Below are 27,701 nucleotides of genomic sequence, written 5' to 3'. Positions count from 1 at the left end.
ACTATCCTCCACCGATAGCCCAAAGCAGTTATTTCTAAACAGAAAATAAATACACCAAATGGATAAAATATCAACATTTTGTCCAAGTGAGAGATAAATTAACCCAACTACACCCTTTAATCCCATAATATCCCAATTCCAATATTCTTAATTCAATTTCTCATACCTCAAAATTAATTATACAAATTAATTTTTTTACCAAACTAATTAGGGCATTATCCCATAATTCACATAACAACCCTAAGGTTTCATTTTCATCAATATTCCAACATTAGCTCCTTTTCTCAACGTATTACATACATATGGGTTTATATATATGAAACCCCCTCTTTTGTAAATTACACAAAGACCCCAAACTTATCAAAAATTACCCAACAACCCCTAACATATCAAAATGCCAAAATTTAAAGACAAAACTCATAAGATGGAGTAGGATATCCCTACCTCGATGTTAGAGCTCAAACGGAGAAGAAAACCAAAACCCAAAGTGCTCCAAATCTGAGATTGTTTAGATTAAAACAAAGCCCTCGCGACCCTCTACCTTTCTTACAAAACACTACAAATAGATGAAACCCTAGAGAGAAGATGTTTAGAGAGAGAGAGAGAGAGAGGACGGTTCTAGGGTTTTGAAATCAAAAAGGAAATGAAAAAGTGAACCTTTCCCCGCTGCTGCGTACTGATATAACACAGGCTCGCTTGAACGAAGGATTGGTCGCTCGAACGACCAGACACAAAGAATCTTCGCTCGAGCATAGAAAGACTCACTCGAGCCATCAAATCGAAGCCTCAGATCTGTAACCCAGAAGCACGCTCGAGCGCAAGAATGCTCGCTCGAGCGAAGGAACCCAAAACATACACCTCGCTCGCTCGAGCCAAGAAACACAGCTCTCAGGTCAAAATGAGACGCTGACGTAAGCTCGAGCGCAAGACTTCTCGCTCAAGCCACCAGATACAAGAACTTAACTCTCGCTCGAGCGAAGGAACCTTGGCTCGAGCGAAGGATCTAAAACACAGAGTCTCGCTCGAGCGACAAAGTCTCGCTCGAGCGAAGAACCAAAATTCTGGGCAGCAAACATTTGCTCCCAATCACTCCCAACCTGAAACAAACCTGCCCAACACATCCTATAACTCAAATACAAGGTATTGAAGGACAGAAACAAGATATAAATAACATTAACTCCACGGAACCTAAGTCTGGAATACAATAATCAAAGGAGAAAGAACCGGGATCGCTATAGTGCATGCCATTAGCCTTGTTAGGTTGTTCATGTTGCATTGCATGTTTGCATGCTTGTCTCTTGCATATTGTTCATATGCTTGTTTAAGTTGCATTCCATGCTTGCATGCTCAAGTCGCATTGTGTATGCCATGCTTTTGTTGAATTTTGTTTGGAATAGGTGTTAGTCCAAACACGGGAAACAAGGGACGTTTCATACTTAAAGTGATGAAACGTGCCTCAATTCCCGATCGCCGACGCTTTTGATCATGCATGATAGAATTTTAGGCTTTATGTGTTTACTTGTGCATTCATTTTCATATTGAATTGTGCAACTTCGCCTCTCGGCCATCATGCATCGAAATGCGCGATTAGTGGCCCGAGGGTCGAAAACTACACTCCCTTGAGTTCATGACATGATAGGGAGGGTGGTTGTGCACATATATCTTGAAAATACATTGCCACGCCCTTTCTTTCTCTCTGTTGCAGCAAACTGGAATTCAGCAGCAACAACTGGTCGGCCAGCCAGAAAAACTAGCTGGCCGACCACTTTTTCTAGCTTTCAGCAAAGATAGGCGGTCGGTAGTGGCTGGTGGCACCCAAAAGTGGTCTCTGTTATTGTGGAAAATAAAGTTTCATTATTCTAATTTTTGTAAAATCCTAGTTTATCTCCTTAATCGTTCACAATTTACATTTTGTTTTAGTTGAATACAATCAAAATTTGATGCAAATTTTAAGACAAAATAAGTATAGACAGGAAATTTGAGTGATTTTCCTCTTTTACCATTATTTTATAGTCATATACCTGTAACATTACTAACTTCTGTTAAAGACTTATATGATGGAGTAACAAAAAGGAGACATTGACACTTGACTAGAACTGCAAGGTGTTGATTGTCACGATTTCATAAGTGTAGTGTGTTAACTGTCACGATTTCATAAGTGTAGGGAGTTAACTGTAACGATTTCACGTGTAAGGATCAAAGTGGGATTTGACCAGAAGTGTAAGAGGTTGATTATCACAATTTTATGTGTAGGGACCAAAGTGAGATTTGATGCAAAGTGTAATTTACCTATTTATAAAGTCAAAATGATAGTTCTCAATAATTTAGGAATCTTCATGAAAATAACTCTATTAAAAAAGAGTTTTGCTACACCTCTTTAGAATCTTCCTAACAATCTTTGTAAAACAACAATACTACAAACACATCCTTATTAACTTAAAATTTACTCAGAAAAAGAAATCAATGGCTCAGATTCATTTTATATATGGACCCCACACTTCATCAATTCAATCTCCACTACACAAACACATTTGGGGTAAATTCAAGGTCCGTATGGGTGAGTTCCTAGCATTTTTCCTTAGTAAAAATATCCATGTCCAAATATCATTCGAGAGTATGCTAGAAATTCACACTTTTAGACCATAAATTAACCCACAATGATGTGGCAAATGGGTGGGGTCCTAAATCATTGAATGTGTAACAAATCAAAAAATTGACAAATATATTATCAAATTGGTACAATTGTGGGAGTATTTTGTAGGTCTTAAACATTTTTCTATCACTGGAGGTTTAAATATTATTATTTTTTCACAACCAATCATATTTGATCATTTATATTTTTAGGACCATCTCCAACGTTGCATCTATTCTATCATTAAATTTAAATTTAATGAAAAATAATCCTTTTTGCTGCTCCAATCCTTTTATCAAAACAGTATCAAATCAAGGATATAGTAAATATTTCACCAAATTAAAGATGGATGTGCTTTTCATCAAATCACTATTCATAACTGTTGGTGCTGCAAGTCATTTTCACCACGGAACGACCGGCCGGATGTTCAGTCGGTTGTCCCTCCGGAAGACCACCTTCTTGCAAAAATTGGTGAAAAAAATTACACTGGTCAGTTGACCCGATCGACCAATATTTTGATAAAAGTTTAAATCCTCTGTTAAAGACGTGATATCATATAAAATTTTTATTTAAGTTCTTATTCAAAATAAAAAGATATATGGATGATTTGGGAAGTTAGTTAGAAGCTGACTTTTTTTTTTTGTTGGTCTTTTTGTAAGTAAAAAATGTGAAAAATAATGTGACGTAAAATGGATTAAAAGTTAAAAGTTAACTTTTTACTAGCTCCCCAAAATGCCGCATAACGTTAGAGTTACACTAACAAGATTTTTTATTAAGATTATTCATGTGTAAAGTAGGGGGTGAGCATGGTCCGGATTGATCTGAATTGGGGAAAAATCAAGACCAATCCGTTATTTACGATTCCTGAAGAATTGGAACCAATCCAAAAAAGCCAACAGAGCCCCAATATAAATGCTAGTATTTTTTAGTGGGCAAATTGGGTTGAAGAGTTATCTAGACTCGATTTGAGTTGTATTAAGTGTCACTACAAGAAATGTTACTTTTCGCTACCAAAATATTAGTCGCCAAAAATCCAATATTTAGTCGCCGAAACCATTTAGTAACTAAAATATTTTGTCGCCAAACTCGTCGCCTATACCCTGTCGGCGATAGTATTGGCGACTAAACTATTTTTGGTCGCTGAAAGTGAACGTTTTGGCTACTAAATTTTCGTTAGTCGGCAAAGGTTATGTTTTGGCGACTAAAATATTAGTAGCCAAAAGTAAGCATTTGGCTACGAAACTTTGAGTAGTCGGGAAAGGGGATATTTTGGCGACTAAATATTTAGTCGCCAAAAGTGTTCAAATAAAATTAATTAAATTTTCAGCGACTAAAACTTTTTGTCGTAGATAAGTTTTAGTCACAACATTACTACATTTAGGGACTAAAGAATTTAGTCGCCAAAAAAATTATTTTTCATTTTATTAAACTTTTGGCTACTAACCATTTGGTAGCCAAAAGTCTTCATTATATTTTTAACTACTAAATTTTTAGTCACCAAAAATCTTTGGGTTCTTTATGACTACCAAATATTTAGTCACTAAAAATATTGATTTCCTTTTTGGCTACCAATTGGTTAGTCACTAACAAATTCACTTCTTTTTTTTTTCGCTACTAAACATTTAATGGAAAAAACTTTATTTTGTGTTTTTTTTTATTATAATTAATTTCTTCACAACCTGTATTTATTTCGTACAACCTGTACCCTGTATTTAAACAAAATAATACATATATCTATTTCTATTTCATTTCAACAATACAAAAATTTGATCTTTTAACATCAAATTCTATACAAATCTGAATTATCCAACCCAAAATAATAATTCCATACAAACACAAAATCATACCAAAAAGATGTCCTCTGTACAAAAAATTCTACATCAAATGTCATTTACAGAATATTTTGAAGGTGTAAACATGATGGGAAAATTAAATTTATTTACTAAAACACTTGCTTAATTTAACAATGAAGCCATTGATCTAAACGCTTCTCATCCTTCAAGCTTGCTTCATATAGTTTGGTACCTTTCTTTCTGAAGACACCAACTGCAAAACTGTAATATGTAGTAATGCAATCAGAAAATCGAGAAATGGAATGGAAAGATGCAAGAACATTTTCCAATACACCCATTGCCCACGTCTTATAAAACATTGTAATAATCACACCTTCAAATATAGTAGGAGGCTAAAAATCAAATATAGTAGGAGGCTAAAAATCATTAAGTGATCTATAAGTAAATCCACAACTATCAATCATTAATCTAAGATGCAACAAAATTTGGTATTTTCTCAAGCATATCTTAGCAGTCAAAATCATTAACGCATAACTAAAAGATATATATCATTTGACCATATTACTACAAATATTCGATTAACGTAATTTTTTTTAATAGTAGTCAATGAGCCTTGCATAATAAATAATTTAAATTATTAAAATTGTCTGAAATGGACTCAGTCAAGCTCTCATAGCAGCTTGTTGAATTAGATGTGCTCAAGTTTAGACCAAGTAGTAGAAATGGGTCTTCAATATGCAGAATGCCCAAAATTGACTTCTTTTCATATGATTAAACTAACCAACACATTCAAATAAGTACAAGAATCTGAGTGAGTTAGAGCATAAAATTGTCTTCAATCCACCTAGTTCCAACTAAATATGAATAAAATATATGGGGATTCATCAACGAATCAGAATTTAACCACAACATATCTCATCAATAAATGCATACAAACAAACACAATGGTGAGATTATATCCCAATTTTTGATGACCATGTTCCATGGGGCTTGGCTAATTATGCAGTGGTTTGATTTGCTATTAATGTCTATCTCTCTAATGATCTTCATTAATGTCTATCTCTCAGTAAAATCACAATACTCTGTAACAGAGTTACAATGGTGTACATATATTGGTGACCATGTTCAATTGTGAAAGCAGATTGAAACAGATTCAAACACTCCATGTTCCAATTGTTTCTGATAAATTTGTCACTTGAACATAGAATCAAACACTTGGTGGGCAAAAAATTTAACAATCCACATATCAAACAAACAATCACCTAAACCAATGATCCAAATTCAGAGTTTATGATCTAAATTTTCTAAATAATAATAGACCATAGATAATGAACCCAACAAAATACTAAAACCCAGATGAATTAAGCAAATGGCATTACTAATCCATAAAAAAATAAATGAAAACCTGGAAGAGTGGGCATGGTGCAAGAAGCGACGGGCTTGGGCAACTTCTCGACCTCGACAAGGCACGTACGGCAGTTTCCGGCAATGGAGAGGCGGCTGTGGTAGCAGAATCTGGGAATTATCCAAAAAAAACTACAAATCAAACTCCTACTATTAATATACCCATTTTAGAAACCCATTCAAAAACATATAGAAGATAAGGGAGATAGATAGCGTCTAGAAATTGGAGAGAGAGAGAGAGAAACACTACTACAAATATAGATAAAGATCATACTTTTTTTGTGTGATGTATGTTTTTTAATCACACATTTTAAATTTTATTAAAGTGTGATCTTTGGGAGTGTGATTAAAAGGGGTCATTTTTAATCACACTTTTTAAGTGTCATTAAAAATGATTTCATCTCATCTTTTAAGTGTGATTAATAATATTTAGATCACATCTTTTAAGTGTGATTAAAAACATTTGGATCACATCTTTTAAGTGTGATTAATAACTAATAAAACCTGTGATAAAAAAAAAGAATTCAACATATTTAAAGAATAATCAATATTAGTTTTGTACGCACGTTTGAATAATATAATACACACTACATACTATATATATTTCAAATCACAACCATATATTGAATGAAATAACATCATATATTTCATAAATAAAAATTAAATGTTCAACAGCATATACTTTAACTGTGATTACATATATTAAAGAATGAAAAAAAAAAAAAAAGTATGACAACACATTAGATATTAAGGAATCAATCAGTTATGGAAATCAACCTAGTGGCGAGGAGTACGATATTAAGGAAGACCTGGAGAAGATATTAAGGAAGCACATTAGAAATTATAACTTCATCAGCTAAATAAACAAACAAGTATGACAACACGACAATGATATCACTTCTGTATCTCCACTAAAGGCATTGTTTAGATTTACTAAAAGAGAAGTAGAGTCTAGAGCAAAGTATCTTTTTGGATATTACTTTTACTCAGTTTTTCAAGTGGCATTTCCGACATATTGATCTCAAATTCCATCATTGCAGCTCTGCAATAGTTAAAAAGTTCTTGCAAAGACATTCTCTAAAAATTAAAATGCAAAGTAAATTGAATAAATAGTAAATATGTTACAACCTGTATGCATTAAAGAGCATCTTCATCAATTCTCCTAATGGGGGTGCAAGTTGGCTTCCTGCATCATTAATATTTTTCTTCTTAGGGACCACTTCTTTATTGACCCCCCATAATCCTACAAAAACAAATATTCTGACATCAGAAAAAGAATACTAGATATGGGCCCAATAAGGGAGCTTAAACATTTGGAAAAAAAAAAATTGGGAATATAAAATCAGCAGTACAATGTCCAAAGGAAAGAATCTGCCAAGTTTCTTCCCTTCCCATGCTTCCCATCAGTTCCCAATTTTTTCAAGGAATAGACGTTTGAATTCTCAAATTGCATCTGATTTTGACATATCTTCTAGTTTGCTTCCTCTAATTTTGTTGTTTCCAACATGACCCCATTTGCAAAAAAACAAAACAACCTGAACCTTTATCCTCTTGAATGATTTAAAGGATATCGTAACTTCAAAGAGAAAAACAAACAAAAGTTTAGATTTATTAATACAAAAAAAAGAAGCACATGGAAATGAGGGCTCTAAAAAGGAAATATTATATCAATTCATAAGTCCATTCCACAACAAATTACAGTTAAGCAAATTCAAGTGAGGTAGAAACAGAATTTAGAAAGTAACCCCCCACCAAGTGATTCATATGTCGCATTTCTATGCAGTATGTCATCGTAGAGAATCCTCAATTCCATAGGAGTATAAACCAGTGTATTTGCAGGCACCATCACAATACATCCAAAGCATTTAGGTTTCCACTGGAAAGAGTATGCAACTCTTAAACATGAAACTCAATCTTTTTTTAATTTAATTAAGATGAGTTTCAAATTTAAGATACTTCAAAATCACTGAGCTGCATTAGCAATTCAATTGCCGTGTCACATTGAAAATAAAAGGATAACTATGGAAATTCCCCCCTCCCCAACCACCACACAAACAAACAAACAAACAGAGGGAGAAAAGAAAGAGAGAGAGAGAGAGAGAGAGAGAGAGAGAGATACTATATAATAATTAAAAGTAAAAAAAATTGAAACAACTTGCTCACAGGTAATACCATGTAAATAGCATAGACTTTGTAATTCAAGTTCATCTTTGAGAATAGAGAATTGTAAGGTGACCACAACACAAAGGATTTTAAACCACAAAAAGCAACAACAATTTATATAATTAAGGTAAAAATGCTTCAAAAGAAGTATAAAAGAAATTACTTAGTTTAAAGTTCAGACATGTTCAAAGTTGTATTGTAAATGCTTTTTCCATCCTCAAGGATGTGGCCAGAATCTTGCAAGCCAGATGATTCATGTACAGCATTTCGCCCTTTCACTTTAAGTGACCATGCTAGACTCTTCTCTGATGGCTTCAATTGTGTATAGATCAAAAGGAAGTTTTTGGTCTTTTGACACAATCAACCTGATAGTCCTCTCTAATGATAGGTATTTTCATCCTCCTGTTCCAATGAAACCACTACAAGTCAACAAAATGACTAATAAATAACTACACTTAAAGGCCAGCAATTAGGCACAGCTTTACCTTTCCTTCCTCATGTCAGCCTCTTTATTATCCAGCACTCCACTCACAACTAAGCAGTGTGTGTCTGTAATGTAATTTTTGAAGTAAAAGTGCCTAAACACATCTCAAATAAACGAGAAGAATTCAGAACTCAGTACATAGACCATATACCTTTCTTGATCTTATTATGAACATGTCCACCTGCTCCCTCAATTTTGCTCTCCCATTCATCCTGCACAATCACCCCTCAATAAGTGTTCTAAAGACAATCTAATGACAAACAATAGGAATAGACATAACTGGAATGGATTGACAAATAATGTGGGTGTTTGGGAAGTTGGCTATTTTAGTACCCCATTTAGTTTTTAGCTATTTTTTAGTAGGTTAAAATTTTTGTGCTTGGAAAGATGATTAGATTTTTTTGTAGTTAGATGTGATATTTGTAAGAGAAAAAGTAAAATGATTATGGGACTGCCCACAGGTGACTTAGTTGAACAAATAATTAGATCATTTAACAATTACATAGCAGTGTTCGGGTGCCCTGGTGCACTCTAATAAATAACCAAAGCTGTTCTCCCACCAAATATAATACATACACTTCACAGAATTGCCATTCATTCAACAACAAAACTACATCCTTTCTAATCACCAACTATGTCCAAAGTTAAAACAAAAAATTACAAGTAGTTACTCACACAACTACCACATATATCTCTACACCTCTACATATGCACATAAATGAGACAAATAGAGGCAAAAGAATATGTATATAACTACAAAAATGAACCGAGAAATAATTTGTTCCAAAAATATATATAATTATAAGATTGTGATTAAGCTCATAACCTAACCTTGAAGCAAAGCAGAATTCAAACATTCAGACAAGAATCAAAATCGATCAAACCATATAAAATCCAATCCATTTTAAAAATAAAAAATAAATCAAGAGCTAGGGTTTTACCAAATAGAGATGAAAGATTTAGAAAATAGCAGAAATCGGTGAGCTGAAAATGGTGAGAAGGAGAGGCAAATCGAAGAGTTGATAGAGGAGAGAGGCAAATCATACCAGAGAAAGAGTCAATTGGGGGGCGAAAATCATAATGAACTTTGGTTCGTCTTCGTACAGCGGTTTGAGAGAGGGAGAGCCGGTGAGGGAGAAGGAAGACGCCGGTGAGGGAGAAGGGAGACGTCAGTGAGGAAGGAGCGACGTCGGCTATGAGAGAGCAGTAGTCGTGTGAGCAGAGCAGAGAGAGGCGATGTGTCTATGTGAGTGTGAACCTAACCCTAAAATAACTCAAAAAGAAAAAAGACATACATACATATAGAGAGGGGTATGGTAGTAATATACGTAATCACACTTATTTAAAATCAAATTAAAATGTTTTATACAATCACATATTTAGGGAGTGTGATTAAAAGTATATATATATAATCACACTTATTTAAAAAGTGTGATTAAAAATAAATATTATTGTAGTAGTGTATATATAATCATACTTTAATTAGAAGTGTGATTAAAATATATATATATAATCACACTTAATTAAAAAGTGATATAAAAAATAAATATTATCACACTCAATCTAATTTAATGTGATTAAAACATCAATCGAATTTTTTTTATCACATTTCTAATAAAAGTGATATAATTTTTTTTGTCAAAGTGTGATCTTTAACTATTTTTGTAATAGTGAAACCAACTTACCTGGTGAGAATGTAATAGTCGGCGGTAGCTACTTTGGATTTCAGGCGGTGGCGACTTTGGATTTACACAAAATCGTCCGTGAGGGAAGAGGAATGAGAAGGAGTTGTGTGTGAGAGTGAGATGAGAAACGGAGAAGGGTTAGGGCAAAATTTTGGGGGGAATCCCCAATTTGAGAGGGAATTTCAAATTAAGATAAAATTTTGTGAAAATATTTGTTGCTAATTTTTTTAGAGATGTGAAAAATAGATCAGACTTGTTAAATTAATATTTTTTAATTTTATTTATTGTTTATACTTTTTACTTTATTGGAGTTTTATGACTCAGTTTGTGAAAAAAAAAATTACAAAATTTAGAAATATTTAGAAAGTATAAATTTAAAAATAAGTCTTACAAATCAGATTTATTTACTCATAAGTCATGAGTGAATTTTTTTTACACACTTAGCCCTCGTTTTGATAATGAATTTTTTTTAAACCTTTATAAATATATGTTTTGTGTCTATAAAATGATTATTTCATTAGTACTGGTAATAATATTGAAAATTTTATTAAAATGATAAATAATTGGGATATTTTGTCTTTTATTTGTGAATTTTGATTTATTCTTAATTTATTAGTGTTATTGAAATATGATGATGTAAAAAGTATAAATAGTTTAATTGTACTTTTTAAAAATAATAAATTTATTATTAAAAATTAAATTCATTAGACTGACCTGTAACTATGCCTTTAAATTTTTGCAATGTAAAACTATCGACAAACAAACAATAACAAGTTGCCCATTTTAGCATACCTTTCGCGTGAGGGCCCAATTATTAAAAGATGTGTTCAACCTATCAAATGAAAGCCGACTACTTTTTCCATCTCAAAATAATAGTCTATTTTCAGAATTTAATTTCTTTTTATAATACAATTATTACATTTTAAAAATATTAATTTTTCAAAATTACCTTTTGATAGTATATTTTTTTAGAAATATCAATTGTCATAATTGTACTTTTTGTATTATTAATGGATTTAAAAAAAGGACAATATAAGAAATTCATATTATTTTAATAGTTAATTTTTTTAAAAAATTAATATTTTGAGATAATAAAAAATAAAATAAGATATTAATATTTTTGGATGGTGGGTATACAACCTCTTCATAAAAATAAAAATAAAAATAAAAATAAAATAAAATAACTATTTTGTTTAGTCAAATTTTCAAGTGGAGACTAATGGTATTGTTGTTAATAAAATAAAATAACTATTTTGTTAATTTTTTTATTTTCATTCGGCTACCAAACAATTTAGTTGCCAAAAGTAGGTCTACAGCGACTAAAAGGAATTTTGTCGCCGAAACTGAACATTTGGCGACCAAAATTTTGGTCGGCAAAGATTAAAAATTAATTATTTTATTTTCATTCGGCTACCAAACAATTTAGTAGCCAAAAGTAGGTCTATAGCGACCAAAAGGAATTTTGTCGCCGAAACTTAACATTTGGCGACCAAAATTTTGGTCGGCAAAGATTAAAAATTAATTTTTTTATTTTCATTTGGCTACCAAAAAATTTAGTAACTAAAAGTAGGTCTACAGCGACTAAAAGGAATTTTGTCGCCGAAACTTAACATTTGGCGACCAAAATGTTGGTCGGCAAAGATTAAAAATTAAATTTTTTATTTTCATTTGGCTACCAAACAATTTAGTAGCCAAAAGTAGGTCTATAGCGACTAAAAGAAATTTTGTCGCCGAAACTTAACATTTGGCGACCAAAATTTTGGTCGGCAAAGATTAAAAATTAAATTTTTTATTTTCATTCGACTACCAAACAATTTAGTAGCTAAAGGTACCTCTACGGCTACTAAATTTTCTTTTAGTCACCAACTGTGATATGTTTAGCTACTAAAAAATTTTTTAGTCGCCAATTGTAATATTTTTAGCTACTAAATTTTTTTTAGTCGCTAATAATCAACATTCCCCTACTGAAAAAAAATTAGTAGTTAAAAAGTTGACTTTTGCCGACTAATATTATTTTTGGTAGCCAATTCCGTGACTTTTGGCGACTAAATTGTTTTTGGTAACCAAAAATGGTCGGCAAAAATGCATTTTCTTGTAGTGTGTTGTGTAGATTTGTCGAAATCCAACTTATAGCCCAAACTTGTATATTCAAACCCGACCCAATCACAATAGGCTTGAATTACTTACAAATTTAATTTAGTTTTTTTTTTAAGAATTAGACTAATTAAATTATTAAAGTTATATCCTATTTTATTTAAATAAAATCATTAATCATATCAAAATAAATAATTTACACGATAACAAAAAGATGGAAAAAATAAAATAAAGAATTAACAAATCGATGCGCTACCATAGAAGTATTTGCCATTTTCTAAGTAAAAAGACAAATAGTAAATTTTATATTGTGTTATTTATATATATAATATGTCTAATTAATAGAGCTGTGCTTGAGACCCTCAGTCTCCAAACACCCCCACCACCCCCATACACACGTGGGGGTTGGTCATTGGATCCAAAAAAATATATATATATAGACCAATCACACCCCAATGAGAGGCCTAGGATATGAGGCATTAACATAATTAATATGATCCAAAAGCTGACAGTAGTTTAACATCATTAAACTATACTTTATAGTATTATATTTTTTTTTATTTACAATTTGAATTTAGGTTGCTCAGGTTATCCGGTGCTTTGATCCAAACTCGTCAAAACTTAATTTAGGAAATATTTAGAATAATCTAAATAAATATATTTTTTAAATTTTTTATCAAAAAACGTAAAATATGAATTAGTTTGAAATAATGTGATAGAGAGGTAATATGCCTCAAATAAAATAATTATAATCTAAATAAAATAATATATTAAAATAACATATATTATTTTAGTACATGCCAAATACTCCCTTAGACTTTTAAATTTTTATCCAGCTCTGTACCAAAAATTCAAAAATATACAGTTTTAAGTCCTAAAATTTTTTGAACTCAACTCATGTTCGGGTAGACCCGGCCAAATTACATCCCTATCATCTAATGTCGCATCTATCTACGTATGCATGCATGGTTTTTTTCTTTTTTAACAATCCATACCTCTTAACACGTGCCATGCACGTGAAAAAGTGGAAACGAGTAGGATGACATCAATGCATGTGACTTGTCTCTCTGCACTTGACACGTGGAGATTCTTTTCAATTGACAAGTGGAAGAAGTACAAAGTTACAAGTAGGTAATGTCAAAAACTCTCTTTTGGCTCCTAGTCACTTTCAAACGAAACCTAACTATCTTTTTTTTTTATTAAAAACTTTTTATTTTTTTTCATAAAATCTCTTTATAAATGTAATGAAAAATTACAGCCCAAAAAAATAATAATAATAATTAAAGTTTGAATCTTATAATAAAATAAAATTTTAATTTTGTTAATTACAAACTTTATCTTTAGATTTATTTTCAATTTAAATTATTTACCAATTTTTATTATGTAGAATTGACAAAAAAAATAAAATTTTAGTCATTAAATTAAATGATAAATATATATATATATTGCTGACATCGAGTATAATAATTAAAATAATAATTTTTTTTCAATTTTAATTAACAAAAATAAACAAATGATTTAGATTGAAAATAACCTAAAAAATTAGTATTTAAATTGACAAAATGAAATATTAAAAATTTATTTTTAGAATTATGATTTGAGTGTGGAGTTGTGTTTTGAATTTTTTTAATCATGATTTGAAAAGAGAAAATTTGTTTGGTTGTAAGTTTTGAAAATAGTTTTGGAATGATTTGTAATTTTTTTTTTTTTTATTGTTGATTGATTGATATATAGAATATGAAAGAATGTGAGAGGAGGTAGGAGAGATAAGAGAGAAAAAGCGATTAATTGATTGAATAATAATAAATAAATAAATAAAAGAGAAGAGTTTTGAATTATATTTTAAAAATATGTTTGGTTAACATGTTTCATCCAAATTATGATTTAAAAACAGAGTTGATTGGAATCAAACTATGGGCCAGATCTGATGTTTCTACTATTTAAACATTGAAATTTTAGCAAATTTAATTATTTATTCTCTTTAATTTTAACTTTCTGTTTTTTAATGCTTAAAAACTAAACTTGCTTGATGATGAGATTTATTTTCAATTCTTTACACTATGGCATCATCTTCGGAAATTTGATGTACTTCATCCAAGTTTCCCGTGTTAATTCTTTGATTTTCTTTTGAAAGAAGTTTTAGCAAAACTACCAAAGAAACATTCAGTGGATTGAAATGTAAACAAAATTTCAGAACATGAAACTTCATGTTTCGGATCATCTACCATGTATATCATCAAGAAAACAAGACTAAAACGACATACCTGAATCCATCGATGAACGGTTAAACGGAAGCGTCTGATTGTCAATAAAACCTTTGATATTGACTATGTTATTGCCTTCTAATACTTTCCCCTTTGGTGCCTTATGTTTCTCCTTGAGAGGATTTAGAAAAACAAAACAGTGTTCTTATTTTTTCACCTAAGGAAGGAATAGGGACCATAACCTTTTAAATGTTGTAATTGATTTTCATAACTGAAAGGTAATGAAAACCAATAAATTAACCATTATTGGTTTAAAACTGAAAGGTAATGAAAACCAATAAATTAACCATTATTGGTTTTAAAACTGAAAGGTAATAAAAACCAATAAATTAACCATTATTGGTTTTAAAACTGAAAGGTAATGAAAACCAACTTTAACCAATATGTTTTAATTTCTATTTCTGCCCCTCATAGAAATAGAAATTATACAACTAGTATCTACACATTAGGTCCATAACACATATACCCTTAAGCCTATTAACTAAATTGAATCACTTAAATTGTAGGCTTCTTATAAATGATAACACCACATTTAATTATGTGGTCTCATTGAGACATTATCTAACAATCTCCCACTGGACCACATATGTATCTTGAAAAATGTGCTTAACTTTAGTGAGCTCAGAAATTTGTTATCATAACTTGAGGGTATCCAAACAATCTTGTCCATTAACTATATTAATATAGGATCAAAGCGGTCTTCGTTACATCAATCGTAACTCGACCCACCAATGGTCACGTATACAAATATAGCTAAATGACATAGATCAATCATGGATGCATAGCATGGAAATTACATGTGATGTGATCCATACATGCCTATGTCCAACTGGTCCTACTTAACTTTATTGAGATCAATACTTCACAATACGTAACAGAGCGTAATAAACTGAATACTTCATTTCTGCAGAAATTAATCTAATTACATAGATAAAACTCAAGGCTGACATAAAGCAGTAATATAAATACAAACTCCCACTAAACCAGAATGTTCTCAAATAGAACAACACCCATATGAGCAGTGTGCTCATGAAAGACCTTGGGTGGTAGTTTCTTCGTAAGTGGATCCGCTATCATGGAGTTTGTCCCAATGTGCTCTATGGAAATCTGTCCACTCTGCACTCTTTCTTTTACAACTAGGAACTTGATATCAATATGCTTTGATTTTGTCGAGCTCCTGTTGTTATTGGAATATAAAACTGCAGACTTATTGTCACAATATATCTTAAGTGGTTTTTCAGTGCCTTCCAAAATACGCAACCCAGTGACAAAATTCCGCAGCCATATCCCTTGGTTTGATGCCTCATAACATGCTACAAACTCTGCAGCCATGGTGGATGAAGCTATGAGCGTCTGCTTTGCAGACCTCCAAAAAATTTCTCCGCCAGCTAACAGATAAATATAGCCTGATGTGGATTTCCTACTGTTTTGGCATCCAACAAAATCGGAGTCGGAATATCCAATGACCTCTAACTTATCCGATCTCCTATATGTGAGCATATATTCCTTTGTTCTCTGTAAATATCGCATAACACGCTTAACTGCTTTCCAATGATCCATGCCAGGATTACTTAAATATCTGCCTAACATGCCAACTATAAACGCAATATTCGGACGCGTACATACTTGAGCATACATTAGACTCCCTACAGCTGAGGCATAAGGAATCTTCTGCATTTCTTGAATTTCAAGACTGTTCTTCGGGCATTGGCTGAGACTAAACTTGTCTCCCTTAGCAACCGGGGTTTCACCTGATTTACAATTTTGCATGCCAAATCTAATGAGTATTTTTTCGATATAGCTCCTTTGTGATAATCCCAGAATACCCCGAGAACGATCTCGGAGTATTTCGATTCCTAATACAAAGGAAGCATCACCAAGATCTTTCATTTCAAAATTCCTAGATAGAAATCTCTTGGTGTCATGCAATAAGTTTATATCGTTTGTGGCAAGCAATATGTCGTCAACATATAAAACCAAAAATATGTGTTTACTCCCACTGCACTTGTGATACACACATTCATCAACAACGTTAGTTTCAAAACCATACGAAGTGAGAACTTGATGAAATTTGAAGTACCACTGACGAGAAGCTTGTTTGAGTCCATAGATGGATTTAGTCAATTTGCAAACCATATTCTTTGGGTCTCCTGACACAAAGTTTTCTGGCTGCACCATATAAATTGTTTCTTTAATGTCACCATTAAGAAAAGCTGTTTTGACATCCATCTGATGCAACTCAAGATCAAAATATGCAACAAGCGCCATAATTGTCCTAAAAGAATCTTTCGAAGAAACTGGAGAGAAAGTTTCTTTAAAGTCAATTCCTTCTTTTTGAGTAAAGCCTTTGGCTACAAGATGTGCCTTATACCTCTCCACATTACCATTTGAATCCCTTTTGGTTTTAAATATCCATTTACAACCTTCGGGCTTCGCACCAATTGGTAATGAGACAAGTTCCCAAACTTTATTGTCTTGCATAGACTTATATTCTTCATTCATGGCTTCTATCCACTTATGAGAGTTGGAACTTTCCATGGCTTGACGAAAGTTGATTGGATCATCTTTCGACATTCCATTTTCTACCTCATGTTCTTGGAGATATACAATATAATCATCTGAAAATGCAAATCTCCTTTCTCTGGTGGATCGCCTTAATGGCACAGATTCTTGAGGTTGAGGTTGTAGAGTTTGTTCCTCAGGAACAATTACCTTATCTTGAATGGGGGTTTGAACTATATTATCTTGAACAACATTGTCTGGTTGAGGATTCGAAATTACTTCTCGAGCAATGACAGGTATAGGAACCTGTGATTGGTCAAAAGTAGTAGTAGGAAGTGGGATTACTCCTGCTTCCTCCTCAAAGACAATGTCTCTAACTGGATTTCTCCCCCTAAACTTAACATCCTCAAAAAATGTTGCAATTCCCGTCTCAAATATTGACCTATTTGTGGGATCATAAAACTTGTAACCCCGTGATCGTTCGGCATAGCCAATAAAGTAGCTGCTAATGGTTTTAGAGTCCAATTTTCGTTCATGAGGTTTATAAGGCCTCGCCTCAGCAGGACACCCCCACACATGCAAATGTTTTAGACTAGGCTTTCGCCCAACCCAAAGCTCATAAGGTGTTTTTGCAGCTGCTTTAGTTGGCACCCGATTTAAGATATAAGTTGTTGTCTTTAGAGCCTCACCCCAGAGGGACTCTGGTAAAGTAGAATGACTGATCATACTTCTTACCATATCCTTAAGAGTCCGGTTTCGTCTCTCAGATACACCATTCATGCTAGGTGATCCTGGCATGGTGTATTGTGGGACGATCCCACATTCCTCCAGGTATTTTGCAAACGGTCCTGAACGTTGTTCACCTGATCCATCATATCTGCCATAGTATTCACCACCACGGTCAGACCTGACACTTTTAATCCGTTTGTTGAGTTGTAACTCAACCTCGGCCTTAAATCTTTTGAATACGTCCAAAGACTGTGATTTCTCATGGATAAGAAATAGATACCCATATCTGGAATAATCGTCTATGAATGTGATAAAATATTGTTGACCATTCCAAGACGCCATAGGGAATGGGCCACAAATGTCCGTATGAATTAGTTCTAAGACATCTGTAGTCCTATGGGCACCATATTTCTTTATTTTGGTCTGTTTTCCCTTGATACACTCAACACAGACATCAAAATCTGAAAAATCAAGAGAGTCCAAAATTCCATCAGACACAAGGCGCTCAACTCTAGATTTAGAGATGTGACCTAGGCGTTTGTGCCATAATGAGGCTGAATTTTCCTTAGTTAATTTACGCTTTGTACCTCGTGATTCCACGTGCAAGGTTGCATTATAAGATGCAATAGTTTCGAGCAAATATAGATTATCAAGCACATTAAGTAAACCAGTACCAATAACATTGGAATTAATAGACATACTAAACTTCATATTTCCAAAAGAACAATAATATCCCAATTTGTCCAATACAGAAACAGAAATTAAATTCCGTCTAAAGGACGGTACAACAAAAGTGTCTAATAAATCCAAATAATAACCAGTTTTCAGTAATAATCTAAAGTGCGCTATTGCCTGCACTTCTATTGACTTGCCATCACCCACAAAGATGTATCTTTCAGCATCAGTTGGCTTTCGGTAGTTCAGGCAACCCTGCATAGAAACACATATGTGAGTAGTAGCACCAGAATCTACCCACCAAGTGTTTCTTGGTACTAAAGCTAAATTTATTTCAGAACAGACCAAAACATGAAATGGACCTTTCTTTATACGCCAGGCGACGTATTTGGCACAATCCTTCTTTCTGTGTCCGGGCTTGCCACAAAAGAAACAACCATCCTGCGTTTTCTGTTTCTTTGGTTCCGGACCCTGAGGAATAGCAACTTCCTTTCCCTTATGCGTTCTTTTGCCCGTATGCTTGGAGGTGTTTGCTAGATGAGCACTTTCAGTCCTTTCTTGCTTCAATCTCTCTTCCTCTTGCACACAAAATGAAATGAGCTCATTGAGAGTCCATTTCTCCTTCTGACAGTTATAACTGACCTTAAATTGGTTAAATTGTGCAGGAAGAGAGATGAGAACTAAATGCACGAGCAAATCATCAGATAGGTCGAGCTTTAGTGCCTTAAGTTTTGAAGCAAGATGAGACATTTCCATGATGTACTCGCGAACATTACCCTTGCCTTTATACTTTATTGAAATCAAGCTTGCTAAAAGCGTGCTTGTTTCAGCCTTATCGTTTTTAGCAAAACGCTTTTGAATTTCTAAAAGAAATTCACCGGCAACGGTAACATCCTCTGTTATTGCACCCCGAAAAACTTCTGGAATCCCACGCGTCATGATCATAAGACTTAGCCTGTTAGAACGATCCCACTTTTCAAAGTACACAGTTTCCTCAGGAGTACTTTGTATAATGAGAGCATTCGGTTTTGGCATCCTTAATGCCAAGTCTATGTCCATGCAGCCGAGAACAATCAATATGTTCTCTTTCCAGTTCTTAAAGTTTGTTCCATTTAAGATTGGAACATTGTTCATGTTGGCAGAGATTGAAGTAGTCGACATTAAAGCTGAATCGAAAAGAAAATAAAAGGAATAAACAATTATACTCACATTAAGTTACCAAACAGATAATCTTCAAATAAATTAATTTAATGACAACATCTCAAGATACCTAGCACAACATTAATACCAAGCCTTTGGGTAGTGATATTAACTGTAAGTGGTATTCTTGTTGTAATGATCAAACATTGACAATAAGTTATGTCAAATAACAAATCTATCTTTTGATGGATTTATTATTCACATTAGGTTTCCTTGACAATTGGCACATGTTTATCACCACAAAATGTGTGTGTAATTCTGCCAAGTCTTAATCATGTCTTTGGACCGATAAATACCCGCATGAGATACGCAGACATGAATTTCAAAACATTCCATATAAAACAATCTAGACAAGAGAGATCACTTTTGTGACATCTTGTTTGAATTGACTTATATTTAGAACATTAGAAAATTAAATTTCCGTAGACGTTGTATGAAATTACATTAAATTTAAAGATTTCTAAATTTGTTACCCCGTATATGTTATATAATCTGCAGCAATCCCAATTATATACATATATATATAAATACATGATGTTCACTATTTGAAAAATGAACCGCCCATCCGAATTATGTTCCATTTCCAGAAAACAAAACAGAATTTGCAGCAGAGGGAAAAACAGAAATACAAAAAACAGAATCTGATTCCAAGAAACTAAATAGGATGAATAAAAGCATATCTATTCTGATAATACACATGATATAACTGCTCTGATACCACTTGTAAACAAAATTTCAGAACATGAAACTTCATGTTTCGGATCATCTACCATGTATATCATCAAGAAAACAAGACTAAAACGACATACCTGAATCCATCGATGAACGGTTAAACGGAAGCGTCTGATTGTCAATAAAACCTTTGATATTGACTATGTTATTGCCTTCTAATACTTTCCCCTTTGGTGCCTTATGTTTCTCCTTGAGAGGATTTAGAAAAACAAAACAGTGTTCTTATTTTTTCACCTAAGGAAGGAATAGGGACCATAACCTTTTAAAGGTTGTAATTGATTTTCATAACTGAAAGGTAATGAAAACCAATAAATTAACCATTATTGGTTTTAAAACTGAAAGGTAATAAAAATCAATAAATTAACCATTATTGGTTTTAAAACTGAAAGGTAATAAAAACCAATAAATTAACCATTATTGGTTTTAAAACTGAAAGGTAATGAAAACCAATTTTAACCAATATGTTTTAATTTCTATTTCTGCCCCTCATAGAAATAGAAATTATACAACTAGTATCTACACATTAGGTCCATAACACATATACCCTTAAGCCTATTAACTAAATTGAATCACTTAAATTGTAGGCTTCTTATAAATGATAACACCACATTTAATTATGTGGTTCCATTGAGACATTATCTAACATGAAAAACTCTACAAAGGTAAATTTAGCTGATCCTCACACAATTACTTGTCCCATTCTCTTCTCTGTTTTTTTTTTTTTTTTAATTTTAAAATTACACTATTACATCTTTTTGACTATGATATAGATAAAAAGTGAAGAACAAGATTAAAAAGCAAATTTGCACAGAAGAGTTGACCTTTTCATAACTAAAAGCATTTGCAAGTTGGGAAAATCATTTTCTCCCTTGAACAGTGTTATAAACACAGAATGGATCACAGAATTATCACAAAAAATGTAATTAATAACTAGAATTAAAATAAATTATTATGATTTCACATCCAATGTAAATCTCAAAGAGGCCAATCCACCTTCTATGATCTATATTTATTTCTATTTTTTGTTCTTAGCATTAGCCAATTTTCTAAAGGTTTGCTCCATGGAAATCTCAATAGAGCTGTCTCTACCAAAACTTGAACCTACACTTCTTCTCTTTGACCTCCCTAATATCATTCTTCAGTGTCTCCAAACTGCTCTTTATCACCTCCATGTCAATTGCCATGTTTGTCTCCAAGCTTTTGATGGTATCTGTAAGACTATTCAGCGAAGTTCCGAGCTCCTCCTTAGGCTTGGCTGACATAGCCGACTTCATGTATGATGCAAAACTAATAATTGTGAACATAGATGCAAGAAGATTTATTCGGTCCCTTAGGCTAGAAGCGTCTTTCTGTCATAGTCAATGACATATATGGGGTGGCCCCACTTCTTCTTGACAACCACAGACTTATCAGCTGATCCTAATAATTTTGACAGTGTCGCTAAAAAAATAAAAAAAAAATGAAATCACTAGGATTTGCCAATTACAATCAAGTATTTAACTCAGAAATTATTTTACTTAAAAAGTAATCTAAGTGATATTTGAAAACTAAAACAATTCCAATAACAAGATTAATAAAGCAAATTTTTCATTTTTTCATTCTATGACACAAATTCAAAATTCTTAAACAATTACAAAATTTATTCCCAAAATAAATAAAAATAGAATTTATACAAAAAAAAATAATAAATAAACAATCATTGAGAAGAATATTTAAAACATAATTTTAAAACATTACTTAAATACATTATTTAAAACATAATATTAAAACATACTTTTTAACTTGAGAATGACTGAATCCAATTTTTTTTTCTTTTTCTTCTAGAAGATGGTTTAAAAACAATTATGGACCAAAGAAAATTATTTGATAATTTTAAAACATTACTTAAATATATTAATGTCTTCGTGTAAAAGAGAAAAATAAGACTAATATTTTCTTTCACCTAGTTGGACAAAGTATGTCAGATAATTCCATTCATATCATAATATAATGTTTATTAATTCAATAAGTATCATATCAAAGTAGTGAGTTGGTATCAGTTACAAATCATGAGCAAATTCAAAATTCTATGACACAAAATCATTTTTTCATTCTATGACACAAATTCAAAATTCTTAAACAATTAGAAAATTTATTCCCAAAATAAATAAATAAATAAATAAATAAAAACAGAAATTATACCAAAAAAAATAAATAAAATAAACAATCATTGAGAATATTTAAAACATTACTTAAACACATTATTTAAAATATACTTTTAGCTTGAGAATATCTGAATCCAATTCTTTTTTCTTTTTCTTCTAGAAGATGGAGCCCACTAGATCCCGAAGATTATATTTAGGGGTGTAAACTTGACCCACTGGATCGCGGCCTGATGCAACCCGTCCAGGCTCGGGTTCGAGCCCAGCCCAAGACTCTAGGCTTGGGCATCTGTTTTAGAGCCTGGCCTTGCTCGTGAGCCCGGCCCGCCCAAGGCCCAGTATCATTTTTGGTAGAAAAAAATAAATTTTTGGTGAAAAAAAAAAAAGGTCAGGCCTGGCCTAGCTCGCTAGCCCACTCGAGGCCCGAGTATCCCCTGAGCTTGGGCTTGGGCCTAATTTTTTAACTTGTGGGGCAGCCCGAATTTTGGCAGGGGCCTATGGGTCCGACAGTGAGCCAGGCTAATTTTACACTCCTTTATATTGGAAAAATAGAAAATCTTGTTGCCATGACACGAATATCTTGCAACCCTCAAACCTAGGGCGCAACTCGGAGGTGGGCTGACATTGTTCAAGTCTAATTTGAATTGTATTAAGAGTTACTTAAGTGTGTCTAGGTCTAACTTTTAACTTGAGGTTATTAGTTCAAACTTGGCCTAAATTGTATATAAATTTTAATTTTTTTTTTTTTTTTTGGGTTGTGTGTGTACAACTAAGCTAATTAAATTGTTAAAGTTAGAAACTGTTAAGAGGAAATTGCACTTCAGTGCATGTTTTTTAAAAAAATTACATATTAATGATAAATTTTATTAATTTTAATAATTAAAATTATATACTTTTCCATAAATTTGTTAGTATTTTTTCAACACACCATTGATTTGCAATTTTCCCAAACTATTAACATTTTTTTTGGTAAAATCATTAAAAGCATCAAAACAAATATTTAGGGAAAATCACACCAAAAAAAAAAAAAAAAAAACAACAACAACAACAATAGGATTTGACGCTTTTAACAAAATAAATCATAAAATTTTAATTTTGTCAATTTAAACCATGATTTTTTGATTTGTTTGTTAATACTATCTACTTATTTTCATTAAGTAAAATTGATGATATTTTTTTAGTTTAGTCATCAAACTCAACAAAAAAGAATATTTTAGACATTTTATGTACACTACATTGAGTTTAATAACTAAAACACTAATTTTCTATCCGTTAACAAAAATAGTCGAATATTTAGATTAAAAACATATCAAAATATTAGAATTTAAATTAATAAAATTAAAATTTTGTTTTATTATAAAAGTTAAACGTTGAGATACACACTAAATCTTAAATTTATTTGATTATGTAAATATTTTTTATAATTATAATTACTCACCTATCTATTAACCAAAAAAAAACAATGACTGATGACCGCATCGTCTTGTAACAAATACTACTATAATCTTAACCAGAGCATAATCAACACATTTGAGTCATAGTCATCGCCATAATAAATAACCAATAATGGACAGAGTATATAACCTACACCAATTCCCCTCATGACAAACAATACTTTAGCAGCATTACCGATTAAAAATTCTCCAAGAAAACAGAGTGAAGTGAGAAAGTATAGATGTATACCCCTTCGGAAGAAATTCGCCATGTCTGAGAGAGAGAGACCTGCTGCGGCAGGTGAACTTGGGGCCAAATGAGCTGCTGCGGTTTGGTGAAAGGGTTTCCTTTATACCCATATTTATAATGGTATAAGGGAATGAGAGTAAATTTGGAAGGGGGGGAGGGGGGAGTGCGGAATTTGGAAAGGGAATCAGAGTAAATTTGGAAAGGTGGGGGTGGAGGCGGGGGGGAGGGCAGAGTTTGGAAAGGGGAGGGCGGAATCTGGAAAGAAGGCCGGGGGGGGGGGGGCGGGGGGTGTTGGGGGAGGGCGGAATTTGTGGCCATGTCTGAGGCAGATAAATAAGTTTATTTTTTAAAAAATTTTGAATTTAAATTTTTTGAATTTTTTTTTTAAATCGAGTTTTTTATTTTTTATATTTTTAATAAATGTTTTGTAAATTTTAAATATATATTTTTATTTTTTTTGTTGTACCTTACTTAGATAAATTTAAATGTAAAATATTTATAAAAAAAATATTTTAAAAAATCAATAATGGACAATAATATAAAAATGCACCGAATTTTCATATATATATATATATATATATATATATTTTTTGTATTATTGGTATTTACTGAATTTTAAAAAAAAAATTCACAAATATTATACTTTTTAAGTGTATTTTTATGCTAGATGTATCTAAAAATTAAAAATTACTTAAAATATTAAAAAATTCAGTGAAACTAAATAAACACGAAAAAAAAAATCAATTTTTTGAAAGCTGAATTTAGAAAATTGAAACCAAACAAGGTGGTATTTATTCATAAATCATTTTTCACTCACTTATGTTCTACTTAATCTAAATTATTTTTTTATATTCCAACAAATCCTATGGATAACATAATTACCAAAGACGGTTTGAATGTTTCATGATGTGAACATACACACTGTCAATGTGAACATTTGACCTATCAACGTGAATATTCACATTGTTAAATTTATTTAATGTGAATATTCACATAACCAAGTAGTTAAATTTTCAAAAAATATTTATAAGTGTAAAATTGTTCATCAAATGCCTTAATGGTTGAGAAATGAAGTTGCACATTTTGTGATAGCGTTACGTATTTTATGATAATGCTATGCATTTTTTTATTCAAACATTTTATAATCACAAAATGTGTAACAATACCATAAAATACGTAACATTATCACAAAAATGTATAACTTTATTTCTCAAATACAAATTATCATAAATCTTATCAAAAAATGTATAACATTTATCACAAAAATATATAATCCGGTGCATGCAATACACATTCTGTGGTATTGTGTATATGCTATAGTAGTATTAAGGGGAATGTTGTGGTACACAAAACCTCAAAAAGTGTACGCATCCATATTACGCATTTTTGTGATACATGTTACGTAATTTTATGATTTTTTTTTTTTTTTTGGATATAGTTACAACAATTGTAAATGAATATTCTTGTGGCAATGTTACGCATTTTTTGGCTAGAAAATATCTAAATAAAAAATATATAATATTACCACAAAAATGAATAATACTACCACAAAATACATACCATCACTCACCACAAATTATCTTAATTCTATAAAAAATATTATGTAATATTTGTCATAAAATTACGTAATAGAATGAATATGACACCATAGCATTTCCTATTTAAATACTCGTAACCATAAACCTAAGTTCTCATCGTACTTACAAATTTACTTACATATGAGTAAATAAATTAAACTAAATTTCAAATCCAATTGAATCAAATATACGCTAGCGGTAACCCGTGCTATGCATGGGAATATATAATTTAAATAATTTATTATACTCATTTGTGTATTATAAAATAAAAATTTCTTATAAATTTAAAATATAATAAGGAGTTATAACTAACAAATATTTTGAATATGATAACTATCTTATGCCTAAGTTCATACATTCATTTTTTCCATAAATTTGTCATTTGAAACGATTATAAAATTATCTTAGTCCAAGTAGGTCATTTAGCAGCATGAACTATATTTCTATCGGACATTATTCTAGTTTTAAAAACGAATAATGTAAAAATGGGTACTATTACAAATAATGTAAAAATGAATACTACTACAAATAATGTAAAAATGTTCAAATGCCCCTTTGAAGAAAACAACAACAAAAAAAAATGCCCCCATTACATATACATATGGGTATACAGAGAGAATAAAATTCATCAAAACCCTAAAATCCTACAACTGCCTAACCAATTGTAACGTTGTTGATGGTTGAATGTAATAACTCGAATCTTAAACACAGAGTTTGAACAAAACTTTATACCCAATATGCAAACACTAAAAAAACTCGATGGTATGTTAAAATATATAGCTGAAGTATGAAGCATTTGAAAAATAAGATAGAAATGAATTAGAAGATAATTATTAAGATTAAAATAAATTTAAAAAAGGGGATCATACAAAAAAATATAATAAAAATAAAGTTGGAGATAATGATAGGATTGGAGATGAAAAAATTAAAAAAAAAAATTTAAAAAGGAAGAAATAAGAAATAAAGAAAAATGAAAATACTGGAGAAGATTAAGCAAAATAAAAAATCAATAAAAAGAGATAAGGTGTCTTAGATAATAAAAAGATTTTAAAAGTTAAAAATTTAAAATAAAAACAATAGTAAAAAAAAATATTTTTTATTGGAGAAAAATAAGGATGAAAAATTAAAAACGTAACTTTGAGAGAGCAACATGTAGGAAATAGAATCTTAACTCTGCTTAAGTATTGAGTATTGAGACTTTGAAAATTATAGAGTACACACTATATTTGCTTATATATAGTATAAATATATATATATATATAGATGAAAAGATAGATATCAAATCTAATTTAAAAAGTAAAATAAACATCCTACAAAAAAAAGAAGAGAGAAATGTGGGAATTTGGTTGTTGATAATAAAAATTTTAAAAAGATAAAATATTTATGAGAGATTACGTATGAGTAAAAGATAATTTAATTTTGTTTGTTATATCAAAATAAAGGCATATATATTTTCTTGAATAGTAGCAAAATAAATTTACTTCTTTAATTAAGTTGTAATAGAATAAAATGTATTTAATTTTTAAATTGCATGATTGATGATGATTTTTTCAACAAAAATAAAAAATAAAAAATATATTGATAGAAAATTTTAAAATTGATGGTAGTCAATTGTTTTCATTATAGCCAACAAAAAGAATTTTGGATAAAATCATGGATAGTCAATAAAAAATCAACACTTAGCATTAAATTTTGTAAAAATTAAAAAAAAAATGGAAAATTCAAAATAAAGTATTGGAATTCCTCGAATCATATAATTAGACATTCTAGTTAATTTTAAAATTTAAATGTTAAATCCACTAAGATTATGCCATGTGAGTTAATTCAAAATTTAGATAATACACTAATAGATTTGAACCATTTTTTTTAATATTGTAAAAAAAAATTCAAAATTTTAAATTAGATATGTTTACATAGAATTTAAAGATTTTAAAATTTTAAAA

The 27,701-nt window shown here is 31.2% G+C and overlaps 2 protein-coding genes across 3 annotated transcripts in view; both read right to left on the bottom strand.

Moving 5' to 3' along the window:
- The window catches only part of LOC114302348 (UDP-N-acetylglucosamine transporter UGNT1), a 199,705-nt gene that overhangs the window by 143,011 nt on the left and 28,993 nt on the right, over nt 1-27,701 (bottom strand). The window lies entirely within an intron of this gene.
- Nucleotides 8,161-9,728, bottom strand: LOC114266324 (poly [ADP-ribose] polymerase 1-like). The gene is made up of 4 exons (XM_082903820.1): nt 9,523-9,728; nt 8,628-8,688; nt 8,478-8,541; nt 8,161-8,394 (listed from the first exon to the last, which is right to left on the bottom strand). The coding sequence occupies exons 1-4, from the start codon at nt 9,553-9,555 to the stop codon at nt 8,322-8,324; spliced, it is 231 nt and encodes a 76-aa protein (XP_082759946.1). The 5' UTR covers nt 9,556-9,728; the 3' UTR covers nt 8,161-8,321.

Source organism: Camellia sinensis, chromosome 13, assembly GCF_055761805.1.
Source record: "Camellia sinensis isolate YWXY chromosome 13, ASM5576180v1, whole genome shotgun sequence".
NCBI classification, from domain to species: Eukaryota; Viridiplantae; Streptophyta; class Magnoliopsida; order Ericales; family Theaceae; genus Camellia; species Camellia sinensis.
Note: the sequence above shows the minus strand (reverse complement) of the source record. Positions and strands in the feature narration are given on the sequence as shown.

Bases quoted from the DNA above. Each gene is read 5' to 3' on its own strand.
- LOC114266324 (XM_082903820.1), bottom strand. From the start codon at position 9,555: ATGATTTTCGCCCCCCAATTGACTCTTTCTCTG. The intron at 8,542-8,627 runs GTATATGGTCTA...ATTACATTACAG, and splicing joins TCATAATAAGATCAAGAAAG to ACACACACTGCTTAGTTGTG. The intron at 8,395-8,477 runs GTAAAGCTGTGC...TCATTGGAACAG, and splicing joins GCTGACATGAGGAAGGAAAG to GAGGATGAAAATACCTATCA.